Consider the following 12,389-nt stretch of genomic DNA (forward strand, 5'->3'; position numbering starts at 1 on the left):
AGGATGTGGTGGGGGGCAGGGTAGGTTTATTAGAAATCTGGGATTTTTTTAGCAGGTCTTTCCTCCCCTCTGTCCCGGTGTGAGACTGCTTCTGCAAAAGTGAGGCACTGAGGCTGATCTTGGACCGTCTTTCCTTAAATGTCCATCCCCTTCAACTTCGCTTGCATTGCTACGAGCTGCCCTGCATACAAATGAAAAGCTGGTGTTTACCCTGCAGACTGTGGGAGTGTTGTCTGCTGGGCTCACGAGCGTGACTTTTCCCATCACTGCGCTCTTTGTACAGTCAGAAAGCCCTGGTGTTCTGTCTCTGCAGCGGGGACTAATAGAAAGCATTTAAGAGAACATTTAACATCAGTTACTTTAAAAACATTTAGTTATTTCTTGGCTAAAGATATAAAAATATAGGGAAGAAAATCTGAAATGAATAATGGTTTAGAAATTTCCTTTCTCACAGTGACCGGAGTATTCTTCAACAAGATTATTCCACCGAAATAGAAGATCTCGCAGCAGCTGGAAGATGAATCAATTTTAGTCCTCTTGAGCTATTTGGGCCCTAACATCTAGCATTTCCCAGGCTCATCAAGACTAAGAGAAAGCACAAAGATCTGGTTTTATTTTATTTCAAAAGGGAAGGAAAGACTTGCAACCTGTGCTGACTCTTCTTTGGCCTCAGCAACCTTTAAAGTAGAGTGAGTGGGAGGACAGAGACTCCAGAGGTCAGCATGCCCTTCCCGTGTGAGCCAGTGGGGGGTGCTCTTTTTCACAGAGGCAGGGCGGCGACCAACCCAGCGCCCAGCAGGGATCAGCCTTGGACTGACCCTAGCAGAAGTGGGCTGCCAGCACCGGCGGGCGTCCGTCCCTCGCCCTGAACTGGGTCTGTTCTCAAATAATATTTGTGTGATAGTATCGAATTCAGAGTATTTGGAAAGGATTGTAAGGCATGAGGAGAAAGGATAAATGTGATTTTCCTCCCCATCATCCATATAGCTGGAGCCCTAGAAACATTTAGGTGGCGTTCCGTCAGTTGCTGTGCGCGTGTGTTCCGTGTGGGTGAGCGGTCAGGAAACAAAGCCACTATTGAGTTATGTAAATGCAGCAGCGGGATGCGAATGAATGCTGGCCTTCTGGGAATGCTATTTTTCACTTTGGGATAACTCCAGGAACCAAGTAGAATTTTCTGATGCACTAGCCAAATAAAAGAGCTGAGGTTGAGAGCGAGCATGAGAAATTTTAGCTTAACGTTCATTTTGGAGAGCAGGGTAAGAACTGCAGGCTCTAAGTACAAATATAAATGTTACATTTTTTTTACTTTCCCAGTGGAATCGTGTTGTCATTTCTTCCTAGAAGCATAAACATTTTCACATTCACCATAAACACAAATCATTGGCATTACTTGTTTACCCGGAAGAGAGCTAAATCTTCAGGCCCCAGCCGTGTTAACATTCCACTGCTGTCTCCTGTTCTCCCGTCTTTCTGTAGCACCTCCTCCCCTTTGCAGTAAGCATCAAGGCAGCTACAAAACGAGACGGTATTTGAAGCTTCTCTGTATTAAGTGCATATGAAAGCCAAACTCTTAAGGCAGAAAGTAGTGTGGTCTCTTGTACATTAGGGTTTATGCCATTCCTTAATCCTCACTCAATTTCTCTTCTTCATACTCTCCTTCTCCCATACCTCCCCCCCCGCCATCCCTCCTAGTTATTCCAGCAGAACTAGTGAGATCTTTGGAAGATGTCCTAGTGGAAGAGCATCAAGGGACGCGTGGTTTATGGTACCCGGGTACATGTATTGATCTTTTGTCAAAACACCTAGTCCAAAGGAGGGATGAGCCAGCGTTCCAGGACCCCACAGCCTGTGACCCCACCGTCGCTGCCCCACACGTGTCCCTCTCTTGACCCCGGCATCCTAGTGAGGATGCCAGCCGTGTGGTTGGCCCTTATTTCTCCGAACCTGTGTATCAGTGACCAGATTAGATTGGTGATGTTAACCTGAGGGCCATAGGAACTCTGCCTCTTTGTGTCACAGTGTCCAAGGACCTAGGGTCCCAGGGCTCTCTGCTTGCCCATTTCACACGACATAGAGTTGGCGTCGCCAGTGTACATGTCAGATTGACGATATATGTGCAGGGGTGCCTGGGTATAATTCCATCATCCCCCTTTCTCACATTTAAGGAAGCATGTTAAGTTTGAGTGTTATCGTGTTTAGCAAATCATTCACAAAAATCTTGGCACTTTATTATTAGTGACTGTTCTTTACCTGATGTAAACCCACCATGGTTGCGAGCCCCTGGCTGGGGGCACCTGGTGTAACTGTGGCTCCTTATCCTGAACCACCCACAGTACTTCATTTTCTGCACTGCTGATGGGAATTCTCTTGCACACGTGTTACTCGGCCAAAGATAGAAAGATAAACGGGGCTCAGTCCTGCCCCTTAAGGGCAGACTCTGGTTGGTGGGGTCGACGCAGGTAAAAGTAACCATTCCATGGGATGTGCTGTAGTGGTGCAAAGAACAGACTGCGGTGGGACTCGACGTTCGCATTCACCTGTGGATTCAGGCGCGTGACGTTGGAATCAGGCCTTGGATGAGAAGGGTGTGTGTGAGTGGAGAAGGGAGAAGGTATTCCAGGCAGAAAGGACAAGCTGAGTGAAAGTATGAATTTGGAGGGTGCGTCTGAGAAAACAATCAGCAGGCTGCAGACCAGTTATCTTCTTTGTCTTTATATTTTCCAGCCCAGCACCCAGCGTGCCTGAGCACACAGTTCCGTGCTCAATGAATAGTTGAGCTTCATTAGACCGACCGACTGTGGAAGACGAGGGAAGGGGGGAGGGTGTCAATGTATTTAACTTGGAGCAACAAATATAGGAGGGGCAGGTTGAGGGCGTCAGGGGTGAGAACTGGAGAAAACATTGGTCAGCTTTTTGGAGGTTGGAGAAGTGTTGCTGGTGAGGGTGTCCCGCTGAGATTTATCTGAGAGACAGATGGAGGCGGCAGGCTCGTCACTGGGCACTCAAGCCTCAAGTCAGTTCTGCCTCGGGCCCACGTGGGTCTGGGAGTCACACCCTTTAGTGCCTATCCTTGTTCTTTTTCTGTTAGAGAAGCTTCTCGTTGGGATTCTAGTGTCCCCTCTGCCAACCTGCTGTACCCGAAACCCCATTCTTCCTGCTGCAGGAAGTTTGCAGCTTCACTGGAGGAACCTAGTGTAGTTCAGGGAATCAGGTCCCATCCCCAGACTTCAGGACTTTGGTGCAAGGGTAAGCTGCCCTTGTGTGCAAAATCGTCTGACCGTGCAGACCTGCTGCAAACTGGCCTGTTAAGAAAAGAAAACCCAGGCTTCTCTAGAGGACAGCAGGAGTTCAGCACAGTGTAGTGGGCTTAGAATCACAAAGCCTGGCTTAGCGAACGGTGCCTTCAGTTGCACTTCCTCAGCTGTAGCAAGGAAAGGCCTGCCCTGCTGCAGGAGTCGAACGTTTCATGCCAGCCTCCACTTCAGGAATAAAAGATCGTTGTTACTAAGGTTTAGTTCACATCGAGTAACAGTTGTCAGCATGTGTCGATATTCCGGTGGTTACCTTGTTGCCAACTAGGGTAGAGGGGGCAGAAGGAAAAAAATGTATCTGCCCTGACTACAAAGCTCTAGTTTCTGTGTGGAGAGCCAGTCAGCAGGGTGGAGAATCCATAGCTTTAGAAAAAAATGTATTGGGTGGTTATGCAGAGCACACCAAAATTCATTCATCCCACTTAAATTCAACAGCCGCAGTTCTAGGCTTTTTTTTTTTTTCATGGAAGTTTTTATATGTCGATGGTACTGTCAACCAAATTCATAAATACTAACTAGCAAAATCTGAATATTCATTCCCGACTCTTAAACTAGAAAACAAAGAAGCACACAAAGAGTGTACCAGGCTCGCTGTGGTCATGTGCTCTGGCAGAACTGGAGTGAAAACGTGGGATTAATTGCCGTGTTGATGTCACTGGGGTTCAGTTATGCTCCACGCTGCCATACCAGGGGACTGCATACACAATGCAGCCCATTGGATTCTGGCAGTTTTTGGAAACATACATGTTTTTCCCCCTGTTATTTTCGACACCCCGCACCCCCACCCCCTTCAAGGCAGTGTTCCAGCTGTTCCCTTAGGGAATAGTTTCATGGGGAAGTTTCTTTTGTTGGCTTCCAGCTGGCTTCATTTGCACTATCTGCATGAAGTCGCTGCCTGTCACATTTATGTGGTATTATCCATCACGCCTGCCTTGGGACTTTCCCCTTTGAATTGTTGACTTCGTATTTTTGGTTTGGACATGCAGGCTGTCTCCTGGTTCCGACATCTACGTGACGGTCTCATCCATGGCGTTAGCAAGATCCCAGCAGTGTCGTAATTCCCCCAGCAACCTGTCTTCATCCAGCGAGACCGGCTCTGGGGGAGGCACGTACAGACAGAAGTCCATGCCCGAAGGGTAGGTATGCTCTTTGCCCCTTTGTACCTGGTCCCAGCTGACACCGCTGTCGTTGACCTGTAGTTCAGACGTGCAAAATGACTTCCGTCAGCCAGCCTTCATCAACTTATAGAAGAACAAAAGGGAAAATGTGGTTGATATTTCAGATAGAAAAATGTTTTAGTGCTGGTTCAAGCCACTTCTTAGGATGTAGATCATTCTCTGGTCTCTAAGGACTCAATGAGAGAGAAATGAAATTACATCTGTTCTTCCATGATGTATATTGTCTATGTTCATAGTACAGATTTTGTGACTTCTTAATATTCCCTCCCAAGTGAACTCAGCAGAACTCAGCTTGCACTTGTTGGAGTTTGTTTTGCTGTTAAAATAGGGGGAATGATCATCATATCCAAAGCTTAAAAATTTTTTTTCACACCTCAAAAGTCTTCTGTGATTTCAGCCTGTGGGTTGGTTTTCGGTTTTGTTTTTCATGTTTTTTGAAATCACTAAGTACCCCGAAGTGTAACTATTTGCTTCTGATAAGACAAAGCAAAAAGCTAAGTGTACATGATTTTTGAAGCTGCTAAAAAGGGAAAAAATAGGAATATCTGAAGCTGGGAAGGAATTGGCAGCAACACTGTGCGGTGTGCGTGCGCACCGGCCTCTGCCCAGGGGAGGAGCAAGGGGCCCCTCAGGGACCTCCTGCTGGGCTGTCTCTCGGGGAGGGCTCGGAACCGACTGGAGAGCACATGTGAGAAGTTTATAAAAACTGATGTTTCGGTTCTGAGTTTTCCTCAAATATATGTTTTAACAGAGGCACCCATGATTTGTTTATTTTCTTGAGATTTTACCATGCTACAGAATAATCATGCTTCTAAGAACACCTTCCTAGGGGTATTTTTATCCTGTAGTGTTTTGTGGGTCTTCATAGCTGTCAAGTTTGATTTCTTTTTTGTTGGGAAATGGTGGTTAGCAGAAAGTAGATAATAAAACCACTATAACATAGACTGTCTACCCACCTCCCGTCCTCAGTGTCTCCCCCAGGATTTCCTTGGTAGCACATCTTATTTTAATTACTTTAGAGACAGAAAAAAATTTAGCTCTTATTCATGAGTTCCTGAGAAAGGTTTTATGAGTGAGGTATTATTATATCACACCACAAACCCAACTAATTATATTTTTTTAATTAGTAGATTTTAAATGGCCTAGTTTGACTTCAAAAATAAGAATTCACTGCAACTTCAGTGTCAGTGCAGCAATAAAATATAAATGAGCCAGCACCAATAATAAGAAAAGCATTGTTTTCTTCTGACCATGATGCACTTTTAGTGTATACCAAGTGGAAGTCGAAGCACTACTGTTTGGTGGACGTTTACATTAGATACTAGAAACATGGTTCCAGTGCCCTTCCGCACAGTTTGTAGTGAGGTGGCAGTCCTTCAGCCTGATGTGTGACAGAAGCCCAGCACAGGTGGCGGGGAGGGCCGTCCCCGCTGCGTGAGCTCAGCCAGCGACTGCCCGCCAGCCTGTGCAGCGCCCTCCTCAGTGTGGGTGATGCACGCACGGCCGTGACGCTGCGGACAACAGGACACTTCCCCCAACCTTCACGGTTCCTTCTCTGGTTTCATGACTAAATCTGCATGCACCAGGTTAACAAGAGAAAATAGCCACATTTAATTACATACATCCATATGAGAACCCCACATGCATGAGAGGTTCAGAGACAGGAAGGGAAGCTGAGGTATGCACGACATTCTGAGCTAAGGATGGCGTAAGGCACCTCGGGGCTTGAGAGGGAGGAAGGTCATTCCCAGGATGACAAGACTGATGTTCAGTATTAGTCATTGATCCTGTCCAATAGGTAGGTCATAAAAAGTTGTCAGTAATATCTTAAGGGCAAAGCCCCTAATTTAAGTTCTGTTTAGTTAAGAAGGGGGCTGAAGTTTCTCTTGAGCCCAAAGGGTCTTGGTTTCCTTTAGCTCCACATACAAATAATCCACATACCACAGAGTCACACCTTGGGGTGACACACTCTGAACCCCTGCGATGCAGTGTTTGCGCTAGATCCCAAGCAGTGTTGGCTTGTATCAGTGGTGCAAGAGGAACTGGTTCACCGTCTGATTCACGTGTGTTGCTCATGGGCCAAGTTTAACTCTAAAGTCACCCATACCAAGAGGAAAATCATTGCATCTGCTCCACAACTGAGCCCAGTAAAAATAGGTATGTGCAGGTGGACAGTGCACGCAGTGTGCTACAAACTCACTAATGTGAAACTTTCAAAAGCTTAAAAGCGTGAGGTCATGGCAATAGGCCAGTATACGGTCATCATCCATAAATGTGACCTGCTCTGTTTTGTTGTCCTCTCTCCAACTCAGTGGGCTTGGTGTCTGCACATGGAGGGTGGGTGTGCGCCTGCCCACTCCCTGGCCTGGTGTGAGGACGCTGAGACCCTCCAAATCATCTGAGAGGCGAAACCCGATAGGGTGGTTAAGCACACCTTCTCCACTTGAATGGGCGCAAAACGGGGCACCTGCATGAGTTTAGGGCGGGAATGAGTGGTCGTTCAAAGCCACTCTGTTGGAAGGACCTAGGTGGGGTCTTCTATCCTGCCGTCCTTGGAGACTCATTTGGGGGTCTCACACTTGGGAGAATGCCTACAGGTCAGGGCAGGGCCGGGGGAGGGATGGACTGGCTAAGTGAGGGGTTCAGGGGCTGCGGTGTGAGGAACATAACTAAGGACCTGCACACTGGAGAAGAGAGTTGCGGGGCGAGGAGGCCGTCCTAGGCGAAGGGTAAACATGTCTGTGAGGCACCTGATACCTATAAATGCCAGGTACAGAGAAGTTTCCAGCCCGCTATGAGGGAGCTGTTTCAAAGCCGTCAGCCGCTCTAGAGAGCAGTGGACTGGCTCCTGAGGGAGGGACTTCCTGGTGCCCTCACAGGTCTCATGTATCAGCCAAGGGATCACTTAAAAACTCCTTCCAGTCTGAACAGTGGCTCTTAATCTGTGTTAGGTGTTCCTCCAAACAGAGGTACAATGGGTCTCTTCAAGAAGAGGTACAGTGTAGCATTTGAACAGGTTTTGTCTGAGCTCCCCGAGAATGGGATCTTTGTGACCCTAATACCCTGGCACACAGTGAATGAGTGAGTGTGTGTGTGAGAACTGAAGTTAAAGGTCCGTGCTTCCAGAATGTTTCAGCAGAATGAAAGACAGCTGCACTTGATCATTTATTTAAAACCACACAGCCAGAACAGGGCCCGGCTGTAAATCCAGAGGTTTGAAAAGTTGTGTTTCGTTTCCACTGTTACCAAAAAGTAAAAGGAAAGCCAGAATTCAATCCTAATTTTTCTCTCTGTGCCTTTTGGAAAAAGTCTTAATTGAGTGCAAAGGTAGAATAGGATCACTCGGCCATTCCGAGGACATTCACTGTCCTGAACTAAACAAGGACCCTGCTTCGGGAGGCGGCAGCAAAGACCATAATTAGTGAAAATCCTTTTTTTGGAGGCGGTGGGGGGGGGAGGGACGCACAGTCATTGAGGTTTTCATAAATCAAGGTTTTGTTTTTAATGACAGAGGTAACTTTTTAGTGGGGCTTGTGATCACATTTGTAAGTGATTGTCACTTATGCAAAAGTAACCAGGGAGGTGGTATAGGAGGAGTTGGATGAAAATATGTTCCAGCCTTCTTGGCAAGTGCTTTCACACAGATTCTCCTCCCTGGATTCGTGGAATGGAATTGCCATTTTACAATGAAGGATGTGAAGGGGGAACTTGAGCGACTTGGGGTGGCTCCAGGTCTTCCTCTTCCCACCTCTTGCACCTCCCAGCGCTGCGTGGAGGTTCTCCCGAGCACTCATCAGTTCGTAGTGAGTAAGGCACCTGTCCTGTGCACTGATGGATTCAAGGCCTGTCTGCAGTTTTTTAATGTACAGAGTGCTTATGTAAGTTCATGAGTAACCGTACACAAATTTGTAAATTTCCACCTGAACATTTGAATTTATACTCTGGCCCTTTTTCCTGGTCTCAGTCAGGATTTACTGGGCTGTTATTGCTAATCAAGGCACATGCTTTCATTAAGTATATATTGTATTATTACTCTACACAGAGAAAAATAAAACCGGCCCTTTAAATAGCTAAATATTCTTTCCAGAAATAGACATTTGCCTTTATGTATGCCAGTTTACCCACCACTGAGGTGCCCTTCCCAAAAGCGGTTTAAAATTTATGTTTTGCAAGTGGTCTCTAAGTAATGTAAATGATAGCCATCTTTGTCTTTCAGACCTTAGAGTGCTTGGAAAATACTTGTTCCAGGAATGAGTAACTTAGCAGATTCAGTGACTTAGAGATTTAGCAGATTGCTGAGTTAAGAGAAACCCCTGAAATCCCAGCCGGAAGATTGACATGGCATGTTAAGATGGTGAAATTTTTCATTTGGCTCTGAGTGGCAGTCTGAGGTTGGCCACGCAAGGGCTAGAAAAATTGGGCTCTTGCTCTTCTGTATGTGTTAGGTCAGCTCGCTCGGGCCTGACGGCTCCCAGCCTTGTTTACAGCCCACAGACTGGGCCTGCATACCTTTCCGAATGGAGCGTGTGCTGAGCTCCAGCAAACAGAGTGCCGGCAGCCGTGTGCACAGGCACGAGGGTGAGCACACAAGCACAGACATGCAAGCAAAACGAGTAGTACCTGTCCTTAGAGCGTGTTCACTACGCCCAGGACTGCTTTCCCGTCACGGGTGAGGTTTCTCATGTCGTCTTCGCCTCTGTTTGGGGACGTCTCCGCAGGTTCGGAGTGAGCCGCAGATCCCCGGCCTCCATCGACAGGCAGAACACGCAGTCCGATCTTGGCGGCAGTGGAAAATCCACACCCAGCTGGCAAAGAAGTGAGGATAGCATTGCCGACCAGATGGGTAAGTAACTCAGTTTCTACAAAGTGCAGCTTGCCTTTACACCAAGGTGACTTTGGCTCCCTCTCGATGATGTCATCAGAGCGATCTGTTCTATTATGCAGCCCTGGTTAATACATGTGAACGAGAGTTAAGGCTCGGTTACATTATGTGCAAGTGAAAGCAACAGGGAAGACCTAAGAGAGAGGTCAAGGAATTCTAAGTAACCCCAAATCTAAAAAGTAGAAATGACATAGGAATTATTTTCAGGACCAAAATTAAAATGCCAGAATGGGAAACCACAGGTGTCCTAAGTATCTCCTTGCCCCCTCGTTTGTCTGTTTCTTTTTCCCTCTTACAAGGGCCCTGAAAGACTTGTTAGTATTCATACTGTGAGTTTAAAAAAACTTATATACAAAATAAGAAAGAGATACAATTGTTGTTTAGTCACATATGTAGCTTGGTAAGGATCTCTTTCCTCCCCTATGTGCTTTTTTTCCTCCACTTTGCTATTAAGCTGTCAGCTAAGGACGTGTCTTAGCAGGATAAAGCAGCTGGGTGGGGAAGATTTTCACTAGTGAGCCTTCATTTGGGTGTCTGGTACATAGTCCTCTCTCTCTGTATGTGTGCAGTTTGCTCCAATGACACTGTAACACTAGCTGATACAATAAAATTTTGCCGTGAAACATGATGAAGTCTCAACACAGTAGCATCAGAGATTGAGTAGCAACATAGTTGATACATCAGGGTTTTGAATCTACTGTTAGGTGTTTTTTCCTTTATTTCATCTTTAGTAGCATTACCATCAGTGTGGGATTAAAAAGAAGTACATTTCAGGTCTGACGAAGATACTTTTAAAGACAAAGGACCATCTTTTTTTTTTCACCCTCACCCAAAGATATGTTTATTGATTCAAGAGAGAAATAGAAACATTGACATGATAGAGAAACATTGATCGGTTGCCTCTTGTACCCACACCCCGACCAGGGATGAGCCTACAACCTTTTTGATGTACAGGATGATGCTCTGACCAGCTGAACCACCTGGCCAGGGTGAGGCCCGTCTTTTCATCCTCTCAGCAAATGCATTGTCTCGTTCGGTTTTAATGACTGTGCCCAGGCAAAGGTCCTAACCGTGAACATCAAAGGGACTGGAGAGGCATTCAGCTAAGACACACACAAGTTGAGGAAAAGAAAGGCAGTGCCTAGGTTCGGAAGATATGCCTTGTTCTGCTAACTTCAGTGAGATGTGCCTTGTTACGGAAGCCATCTGTCACTCCCCACTCTCACGCCACCCACCCACAGCACAGAAAACCTGAGCATATTCTGATCTGCTGCTCTGCTCTTGACAGAATGTTTTCGGTCCCATATGTTTTGATACTGTTGAGATGGCAACGGCACACGTGCAGAGGATCCCTTCTTCATCATGACTTTAGCAGCTTTTTTTGGCTCCTGGCGCAGGCTTTGAGCAAAGCTGCCAGCACGCCCTTTGTTCAGTGCTCGGTGGCACACTCCCTGCCCAGGTGGAGTCCTGCGAGGAAGGAGAGGTGTGCCGGGGCTGGGAGGGTGGCCGTCAGGTTCGTCCTAGACCCGCATTCACCATTTCACACAAGCCTCCCCCTGGTCTCCCTCCCCCCACTTTCCATGGGGGAGAAAACTCTGAAATTAACATCACCTGTTCATCTTGTTAGGCAGGTACACCTTTACTTTTTTTGGTTTTTATTTGCAAGACATCTATAGAGCCTTCCAGACGAGGCTTTTCACCAATTGGTGGCCTTTATCCGAAATACAAGTCTTGAAATAAAATGTTAAAGTAAAATAAATCTATAAGTTTTTACATTCCAGAACAATAACCCAGCCTTTTCTAATTGGCACATCAGACGGAATCTCTGGGGCTTAGTTGGTATAAGCCATGCTAGGGAGAAATCAATGAAAATAATTATGTTCTCATTAGTCTATATTGAGTGTATAAAGGTCAGGCCTTTAAACACTCAGTTTGTAAGAACAAAATTCTCTAATGACTTTCAGGTCACTCATTGAAAATGTCGAGGAGATTCTTATTTGTTAGCCAGACTCCTGTCTTTGTCCACAAATGTGTTATCCACTGTTGCCCCAGTGGAGACGAGGAGTTTAGCTTGCTTAATTAACTCCCTCCTATCAGTGGATGTTCATTTTCTGCCTCTCTGCTTTTGGAAGTGGTTGAAAGTCAGAGTAAAGGAGTACATTGCCCAGTCCGTTATGTGTTAGGGATGGTGCTGCAGGAGGCCAGAATCATTGCGGTTAGCTAGGGGCGTGTTAAAGAAGCAAAATCCCTTAGCTTTCACCTTTGGAGCCCCATCGTGAGCGCCAGCTTAGACTCCAAAAGGAAGCAATTGTTTTGAGTAAACTAGTTGCTGTGTGTCTTTTCTGTTGTGCTTAGCTTACAGTTATAGAGGACCTCAGGATTTCAATTCTTTTTTCCTCGAGCAGCATGAATATACAGGTAAAATATTTCCAAAGTGTCATGGTAAGTAACACGTGATTGCATCCATGCCTGTCTAGGTAACGTAGACCAAGCTAGGTTAGCTACACTTGGCAATGAATGAACATTATAAATTCAGTCCATGTATTTTAGACTTTTCCCCCAAACCGAAAGTGGACTCCTAACTCTGCCGCATCGTTCATGGCCTTTGGTTTGGTGGTACTTGGCTGTGCTAATGTGCGTGACATGACACATGGTCACCAGCTACAAGCTTTACCCATCGGCCACTTAGTTTCTGACATGCTGTCTATCGTGTAAACTCTCAGTGAGCTTATTGCTGAAATTCAGAGTTTGCTGGTCAGTCAACTAAGAGATGCAGTGGCAAGCTGTCTTCATTTGTCGACCTGTGCTTGGATGTGTTTGGTGCCCGCACCACAATGCCCTGTGCTGTATTCCAGAGCCGGCGTGCCACCTCCCCGCAGTGTCGAAGGTGCTGCCAGCCTTCCGCGAGAGCCCCAGCGGGAGACTGATGCGGCAGGACCCGGTGGTTCATTTGTCCCCGAACAAACAAGGGCATGTAAGTTCACTGTAAGATAATGAAAGCAATAGCTTCCTTGC

The 12,389-nt window shown here is 46.4% G+C and overlaps 1 protein-coding gene across 12 annotated transcripts in view; it reads left to right on the plus strand.

Moving 5' to 3' along the window:
• The window catches only part of SIPA1L1 (signal induced proliferation associated 1 like 1), a 330,102-nt gene that overhangs the window by 281,865 nt on the left and 35,848 nt on the right, over window positions 1–12,389 (plus strand). For 11 of the 12 annotated variants that reach the window (XM_045822209.1, XM_045822208.1, XM_045822211.1 and 8 more), the window contains 3 exons: window positions 4,301–4,450; window positions 9,211–9,335; window positions 12,230–12,348. In XM_045822209.1, coding sequence (XP_045678165.1) covers window positions 4,301–4,450; window positions 9,211–9,335; window positions 12,230–12,348 — 394 coding nt within the window. Of the gene's footprint in view, window positions 1–4,300; window positions 4,451–9,210; window positions 9,336–11,729; window positions 11,793–12,229; window positions 12,349–12,389 lie in introns of all 12 variants that reach the window. The other variant, XM_045822219.1, reaches the window with a different exon arrangement.

The sequence above is a fragment of the Phyllostomus hastatus genome, unplaced genomic scaffold, assembly GCF_019186645.2.
Source record: "Phyllostomus hastatus isolate PE091 unplaced genomic scaffold, TTU_PhHast_1.1 phas_scaffold_501, whole genome shotgun sequence".
Classification (NCBI taxonomy): domain Eukaryota; kingdom Metazoa; phylum Chordata; class Mammalia; order Chiroptera; family Phyllostomidae; genus Phyllostomus; species Phyllostomus hastatus.